General features: G+C 49.7%; 1 protein-coding gene across 1 annotated transcript in view; it reads right to left on the bottom strand.

Annotated features, from left to right (window-relative positions):
• Window positions 1-643: 643 nt before the first annotated feature.
• LOC309556210 (uncharacterized protein) overlaps window positions 644-8783 on the bottom strand; it is a 29239-nt gene continuing 21099 nt past the window's right edge. The window contains exon 4 of the mRNA XM_082258612.1: window positions 644-4589. Coding sequence (XP_082114738.1) covers window positions 922-4589 — 3668 coding nt within the window. The 3' untranslated portion in view covers window positions 644-921. The remainder of the gene's footprint in view (window positions 4590-8783) is intronic.

Below are 8783 nucleotides of genomic sequence, written 5' to 3'. Positions count from 1 at the left end.
TATGCTTGTAAAATGTTGGTTTTTTTACGCTCTTGCTTTCTTGGACCGTTTCTTGATTGTGTGCTTCCATTGAAGTTACTGGTTGGATTCGATTTATATTATCTTGGTTCTAGAATGTATCTATTTGATATATATTTCGTATTTCAAGGCATACAGGAGTTCTGAGGAAGCAATTCCGAAAAAAAAAATGAAATAGATACATGATGGAACCAAGATAATATAAAAAACAATTCAACCAATAACTACAAAAGTAGCATGCAATCAAGAAACTGTCCAAGAGCGCAAGACAACATTTTTTTCTTCTTTTGGGGGGGGGGGGGGGGTGTTTGGCGGCTCGAAACCCTCCATAGTGATTTGGGTTCCATCATGTATCGATTTGATTTATGTTTCAGCACAAGTGTAAGTTCTTCATTCAAGGCGTACAGGGTATTGAAGTAGAATTTTCAGCAAAACGCGTAGACCGTACGAATGTCCAACATCCTTGTTTGTATACGCCTGTATAACTATGGTGGTTAAGCCATTCTTATTTTTTTGTCCTTTAGGGACATCCGTTTTTCAGTTGTGCACAACAAAAAGTCTTTGGTTTTAATCCTATTTCTATGGGGCTTTTTTTCCAAGGTATATTGAAAGTCTTCTTTCTGGAAATTTGTCTTGTATAAATGTGACTACTACTAGCTGTACCAGGACCAGAGTAAAATGGAAACCATCATATTTGTTAGGTGGAATTATCCTACATTTGTTTAGGTTGCAATGCTGAACTATCTGGCGCTCTCTAGCCGTCCTCAGGATGGTGGCAGAACTGCTATGAAATGAGACAATTTCTTCCTCTATTTTGCGATTCACAGCCCTGAACACAATAAATATTAATAGTCCGTATCTGTAGAGGTTTAGCCACAAGGCCTGCTCCTTCCAGCCCAGCCATCAAAGCTGATAATTCTCCAAGCTGTAGAAAGTGTCCAGAGAGGCATGGTCAGTGTAGGTCACCTCAGAAGTGTAGAGCAGTGGACTTTCCTCCTTGATGGCCATATTGCACACATGTTGGTGCTTTAGAGAAGCAGAATGAGACCTAAACGTCTTGCCACATAACTGGCAGAAATACGAACATTCTCCCGTGTGCGTCCTCAAGTGCTTCACCAAGTCTGACTTCTGTACAAAGCCCCTTGCGCACTCTTCACACTTGTATGGCCGCTCCCCACTGTGTGTCCTTGAGTGTTTGACTACCGCTGAGCGGTCGATGAATCGCTTGTCGCAGAGGTCGCATTTGTAGGGTTTTTCACCCGTGTGGGTTCGGATGTGCTTTGCGAGGTCAGAGTTCTGGATGAATCCCTTCTGGCAGACGGGACATCGATAAGGCCTGTCGCCGGTGTGCGACCGCATGTGTTTGACCAGCGCCGACCGCTGGCTGACCACCTTCCCACATACGGTACAAGTATGAGGCTGCTGCGCTCTGTGAGTCGCCCTGTGGACCCGGAAAACTGAGTAGTCGGTGAAAGTTTGGTCACAGTGCTGACAAGCGTACACCTTTGTCTTCATGACTGCCGTCTTGCGTTCTGCTGAAGATGAGAGGATGCTCTTCAAGCTGCTGAAAGGCCTGGTGACCGCAGAACCCATGTTGAACCTTTGTACTAAACTTCCGGGGTCATCCACAGACTCTCCCCAATATGTGACCGGTTGGTGCAGATTTGAGGGAACAGAGAGAGAATTTCCCTTCATTTCAGCCCCATCAGGTGTAAGGTGCTTTTGCTGGTGTTTAGCTAAGCTGGACTTTTCAATGAAACTTCTGCCGCAGTCACTGCAGCTATATGGGCGTTCTCCGGTGTGTGTACGGTAATGTTTTACAAGATCGGATTTCTGGATGAAGCCTTTTTCGCACACGTTACAGACATAAGGGCGTTCCCCCGTATGAATACGTAAATGTTTAACGAGCACAGACCGGTGGCCAAAGGTCTTCCCGCACTCGTTGCATGGAAACAACCTTTCTCTGCTAAAGTCTGCTTTGCCCTGGTGCAACGGCAGAGCTTCTTCACCAACCTTCTCGCCATGGCCAACAGTGATGATAGAAATCTCTTTTAAAAAATCAGAGCTCTGTTTTTGGTTGACGTGCCATTTCAGGTGTCTATGAAGGTTTGAGCTGCAGCTGAAGCCCTTTCCACACTCATTGCACGAATACGGCTGAACTCGGTTGTGAGTCCTTCGGTGTTTGGCCAACGAGGACGCCTCAGTAAAGTTCTTGTAACATTCAGGACACTGGAAAGGCTTTTCACCAGAGTGAATCCTTTGGTGCTTCACCAGGTCTGACCTCTGGATGAAACCCTTGTTACACTCTGTACATTGGTACGGCCGAACCCCTGTGTGGGTTCGAAGATGTTTCACCAAATCAGAAGTCTGGAAAAAGCTCTTAGGACATCGGTCGCACAAGTACTGTCTCTCTGTGTTGTGGGTTCGGAGATGCTTTTTAAGGCTGGTTTTGTTGGGGAAGGTTTTGCAACATTTCGGGCACTGCTGCAGGAGACTCTTCTGCTCAGCGTTGTTCGGTTCAGCGGGGTCTGTGAGGACAATCTCATGGAAGGCGGTAGCGGCAGGAGGGGTCTCTGTAGAGTGGACCTCGAGGTGCTTGACCAAATCCAAACTTTGCTTGAAGGTTCTTTTACAATGCGGACAGTGGTACGGCCTCTGCCCGGTGTGTGTTCTGCGATGTTTGGCCAGCGAAGAGCCTTCCGTGAACCTTTTATTACATTCAGGGCAGTGATAAGGCTTCTCACCGCTGTGAATTCTTTGGTGTTTGACCAAGTCAGAGTTCTGGATGAAGCTTTTCCTGCACTGGTCACAGGGATAAGGTTTTTGCCCCAAGTGAGTCCTCATGTGCTTGTTTAAGGAAGAGCGATGGATGAAGGCTTTCTCACAGACGTTGCACTGGTACGCCCTTTCCCCTGTGTGGCATCTAATGTGTTTAATTATAGCGGACCTCTCTGTGAAGGTTTTATCACAGTGTTGGCACGAGTAAGGGCTCTGTTCATCATGAGTCCTCCAGTGTTTTTGGAGGTCGCTTTTACGTTCAAATTTCTTTTGGCACAAGACGCAACAATGGCGGCCCTCTGCACGGTGGCTCCGGCAATGTCTTAAAAAGGTAGATTTCTGAATAAAGCTCATGTTGCAATCTAGGCACCGAAAGAGCTCCTCATTGCAGTGCAACTTTTTGTGCTTTAAAAACCTTGACAACAGGCTGAAGGTCTGGCCGCATTCAACACATTCATAAGAGAGAGAAACGCTTTCCGCTGAGCTGTTTGTAGCCGAGCTTTGTTGTCTAACGTGGACTCTCTGGTGTTTCAGAAGATCAGACTTCTGTATGAAGCGCCGGTTGCACTGAAGACAGATAAATGGGCGCTCCCCGGTGTGGCTCCTCTGATGTAATATTAGGGTTGACCTTTGGATAAAGCCTTTCCCGCATTCGGTACACTTGTGGGGTTTATCTTTGCTATGGACCTTCTGGTGTTTAGATAAAGCGGACCTTTCGGCAAATGTCTTCTGGCAGAGCGTGCACTGATAGGGTCGTTCTCCTGTGTGCGTCCGATGATGCTTCACCAGGTCTGACCTCTGAATAAAGCCTTTATGGCACTCCTGGCACTGGAAAGGCCGCTCTCCGGAGTGGGTCCACATATGCTTCTTCAGGTCGGAGTTCTGGATGAAGGCCTTCTCACACTGCGGACACTGAAAGGATCTCTGCCTCGAGTGCACCTGTTGGTGCCGAACAAACGATGTCCGATGCCTGAAAGACTTTCCGCAATGAGGGCAGCTGAAAGAAGAATCTTTTGGGGGAATTTCTTCTTGCTTGGCCTTGGTAGGTTCTGCTCTGCTCTGCAATTTGTCAGAAACCTTTGTATGAGCCACCATATGTCTAATGAGGACGGTCTTCGAGGTAAAGCTTTTCAGACACTCGGTGCAGTGGTAAGGACGATCGCCGTTGTGCGTCCTCTTGTGTTTCATCAAAGAGGAACTCTCCGCAAACCGCTTATCGCAAATGGAGCAGCTGTAAGGTTTTTCCCCAGTGTGGGTACGATAGTGTTTCACCAGGTCTGAGTTCTGAATGAAAGACTTGCTGCAGACGGTACAATGATAAGGCCTGTGCCCGCTGTGTGTCCTGAGATGCTTTGTTAAGGTGGACCTCTGAGTGTATGTTTTAGGGCACAGTGGGCACTTGTAAGGCCTATTGATATTAGGAGTCTGCTGGTGGCTGATCGGAGAGGCCTGCCCCTGAGGAGGCAAAGTCTGGGTATTCTTGTTTTTTAGCAGGTCTGTGCCGTGTGTAGAGTTGCAGAGAGCGCTCCATCGGGGTCTCTTCATTTTGCAGCAGCTTTGATGCCTCTCAACTGTTTGGTAGCAGCTGAAGTTTTGCCCGCAGTGACAACAGATATGAGGTTTGTCTTCGGTGGTCAAATCAGATGTGATGCTATGAGGGGGGGACTCAAGCATCTCCTCTTCCACCTTTATTCCCAACAGTGGGATGTCACCAGCCGGATCTTCATAATGAAGCATTTCCCCGAGCCCCAGATTATCACATCCGTCTCCGGCTTCTCTCTTAATGGATCCACCTATCAGGAGAGACATTAAAAATATCAATTGTTATCCACCATCATTATTTATTCTGTGCCAGCAACAAAAGGCCACAAAATATGAAGGTTCAAAAAGTTTCCGCACTTTTATATATTCACTAGAGTTTAAAAAAGTGCAGAAATTTTTTGAAGACCCCATATATATTACAATCTAAAATCTAAACCCAAGTATTTGTTTTACCATTTTGAAAACAGAAGGGAATAGTTACCCCTGTCAGATGTTTTATTTTTTGCCATCTAAGTCCTAATGAGGAAATTTGTCTTCACTTCCTGTCTTGTACACACAAAACAGGAAGTGAGAGGAAACCTCTCCATAGTGAAGGGGATCCTCGCTCAGATAATGACCACCAGAATGGATGTCCTTGTTGGAAGATTGCCCCTCAATGTTTGTCCCGGTGACAACATTTTGAGATTTCCCACCACTTTCTGTTACAGCACATGTGTCAAACACAAGGCCTGTAGGCCGAACCTTGCCTTGTCGTCATGTGGCCCTCACACCCAGTTTTGCAGCCAGAACGTGGCAGAACATTCCACAACATCCTTCTCCAACCCTCCGCTCCCCGATGTCAGAAGGCTTCTGGGTTTACAAGAGACAGCTTTGCTCTCACCAGCTCCCAGAACTAACAGATCCCTTCACACACTCATGGTGGGACACGACGGGAACAGATCTTCAGAATCTGAGAATAATCTCCCTGCAAGGCGAGGCAGAGCCACCTACACAGGGAGGTACAAGAGCCGGGCCACGTAAGAGAGATGTCAGGAAGCTTTTGGGCGGGTCTGAGGTTGCACCCTGTGCATAGTACACCCTTGAACCCTGCACTCTGGGCACAGCGCGCCCATGAACACTGCGCGCAGAGTGCATCTGAACCCTGCACGCAGTACATAGCATGCTTCTTAACCCTGCATTCTGTACATAGCGCAATCCAGATACAACTGACCATTTCAGGGTAACCATACTGCTGATGTGGCCAGCAATGACACGGAGTTGGACACCCCTGAGTTACAGTAACAATGGTCAGCAGGACAAAGAGGGTGAAACAAATCCCTACCAGCCATGCAATAAAAGAGGGTGAATGATCACACCAGTAATTTCCTGGTCCGTACAGGCAGACTCGTTAGAAACGTTCAGAAACTTGGCATGCAACATCAAAGAAGGCAGTCGAAGTAGACTGAGAACAGTTGGGAGAAAGCAGGACATCTCTGAGAGGAAGGCCCACTCAATGCTTCTACGAAGGTGGAAAAAGGGGTGGCATGCAACAGCAGAGAAGGCAGTCGAAGTAGACTGAGAACAGTTGGATGATAGCAGGACATCTCTGAGAGGAAGGCCCACCCAATGCTTCTACGAAGGTGAAAAAAAGGGGTAACTCCCTGTCTGATGACAAGAGGACTGAAGGTAAACAAGCTGTGGCCCTGTGGACCTTTGTTGGGTACCTTTGCCTGCAGAAGACAGTTTCCAATACTGAAACCTGACAAAGCCGGCTGGATCTTGCAGGCATTAGGCCCTTCTGGGAGATGTTGTCCAGTAAGATCCACAACACCTAGTCATCGAACCCTCACCAGAGGTCATCTGGATATGCCACAATGGGCTGCCAGGAAAGGCACTGGGCCAAACACAACAGTCAAAGCGCTTAGGAGCATCAGGCCTGCCTGGCTGCCAATAAGGATTCAGATCCCAATTCGGGTGGGCAACAGTCAAAGCTGTTCCCTGTTGACCTAGTAGATGAGAGGGTCCTTCTGAAAAGGGGGGGCTGAGGCTGAGGGGTGCCAGTTACCACTGAAGGCCTTTCATGCCACAAGGCCAGGGAATTTTTCTGAGGAAGAGCGGTGGTCTGGATGAGGAAACCGCTACAAAGGCCAAGCTGATACAAGGACAGGGTCCAGGGGTAAAATGAACTCAAGGTGACTGGGGAAGGGGCCTCAGTCTGTGTGGCAGCACATATTGTGGTGAGAGAGCAGCTGAAGAGAGTGCCTGAGCCCGGGGGCCCTTCCCACTGATCCCAAAGCCCTTTACAGAGTCCTCCCTTACATCAGAGTTCCCAGCATTTTCAGTGCCCCCTTTAGGAGGGAAGAACTCTGGCGACCCTGAGGCAAAAAGGGGGAGGGGGGAACCCTGGCGACCCTGAGGCAAAAAGGGGGAGGGGAGAACCCTGGCGACCCTGAGGCAAAAAAGGGGGGAGGGGGAGACCCTGGCGACCCTGAGGCAAAAAAGGGGGGAGGGGGAGACCCTGGCGACCCTGAGGCAAAAAAGGGGGGAGGGGGAGACCCTGGCAACCTTGAGGCAAAAAAGGGGGGAGGGGGGGAGACCCTGGCGACCCTGAGGCAAAAAGGGGGGAGGGGGAGACCCTGGCGACCGAGGCAAAAAGGGGGGAGGGGGAGACCCTGGCGACCGAGGCAAAAAGGGGGGAGGGGGAGACCCTGGCGACTCTGAGGCAAAAGGGGGGGGACCCTGGCGACCCTGAGGCAAAGGGGGGGGACCCTGGCGACCCTGAGGCAAAGGGGGGGACCCTGGCGACCCTGAGGCAAAGGGGGGGACCCTGGCGACCCTGAGGCAAAGGGGGGGACCCTGGCGACCCTGAGGCAAAAAGGGGGGGGACCCTGGCGACCCTGAGGCAAAAAGGGGGGGGACCCTGGCGACCCTGAGGCAAGAAGGGGGGGGACCCTGGCGACCCTGAGGCAAAAAGGGGGGGGACCCTGGCGACCCTGAGGCAAAAAGGGGGGGGACCCTGGCGACCCTGAGGCAAAAGGGGGGGACCCTGGCAACCCTGAGGCAAAAGGGGGGGACCCTGGCAACCCTGAGGCAAAGGGGGGCAGGGACCTTGGTAACCATGAGGCAAAAGGGGGGGGGGGGAGACTCTGCAGTAAGAGGTTTCCTGGTCTCCAGAGCTCCCCCTAACAGTGTTCGCAAAGTTCCTCTTTACCTCAGACTCTGCAAAGTTTCCCCTTGCACTGTAGGAGTGACTCTGCTGACTCTGATGTAAGAGGAATGCTGGTAACTCTGATGGGGGGAGAGCTCTGGAGACCAGAGAACCCCTTATGTCAGATTTCCCCTTAACACCAGTCTGCAGAGTGAATATAGGGGTTCACAGATGCTAGAGGGGAGCGAGAACACAAATATAAGGGGAAACCCTTATATCAGTGTGTCTCTTACCTTAGGGTCTCCACACCCCCTTACATCTGTGACCCCCCCACAGAGTGACTGAGTGCCCCACAGACTGTGGCCTGGAGCTGCCACACACTGACCTCCTGTAAGTCTTTGGTCCTCCTCTCCCTTCGCAGGCTCACCTTGCAGTCTTTGAAATTCAGCTAACCAGCAGTCCGGGCGTAGTCCAGTCCAGCCGACAGCGAGCCGAGCTCAGCCGATTACTAATTGGCCGGCCCCGGGACTAAGCATGCGCAGTATTGAAGCTGGGCGATTTGCAATTGGCTGAGCTTGGCTCCGCTATGGCAGCGGTCCGCTGATTAGGAGAATTTGAAAGCAGCTGTAAGGAAGGGGGGGGGGGGAGAAGCCCCCCCCCCCACAGTGGCAAAATTCCAGGACTCCGTTGCAAGTGCGACCTTTGCGATTCTGGTAGTTCCGCCACTGTGCAAGATTTTACCCTGAGAATCTAAGGAGGCTGCCTACTTATTTTCATTTTCCAGTGAAAAAACCTGCTGTAGGTGGCAGTATAACCCAACAGCATCTAAATTCCTGTTTCCCTCGATGGACAAAACAGAAAACGTTTTGGGTAAATGATAAACCCAACTCCAGCAGTTTACTATTTTCGGATAGACTTCGGAAAAGAGAATACTTCTGTTTGTGCAATCTCAGCTTAGTTCCTGTCCCTGTGACACGACTGGGGACAGGAAGTGAGGGTGAATCTCCCCAATGTGGACACAGACTGCAAAATAAAAACCTGACAGAGGTGCCTTTGGTAGGAAATCAATTGTTAGGCGTTTACTTAGAAAGGAGAATTTTAATAACATCCAATACAAATATAGAATGTAAGGAAAAAAAAATGTTGGAAGAAATCCTTCTGCTTATTCTGCAAGTTTGAAATGGTGGATTACACAAGATTTATGGTGGCTGACATTAACAATTTTAATTGATAAGCAACAAAAGAAGAAGAGAAATTGCCCCCTCAGGGGTACCACAGGAGAGAGAGAGAGACAGAGAGAGAGACAGAGAGAGAGACA

This window comes from Pelophylax lessonae (assembly GCF_965119305.1).
Source record: "Pelophylax lessonae genome assembly, chromosome: 5".
In the NCBI taxonomy this organism is placed as follows: domain Eukaryota; kingdom Metazoa; phylum Chordata; class Amphibia; order Anura; family Ranidae; genus Pelophylax; species Pelophylax lessonae.
This window is presented reverse-complemented; position numbering and strand designations above follow the sequence as displayed.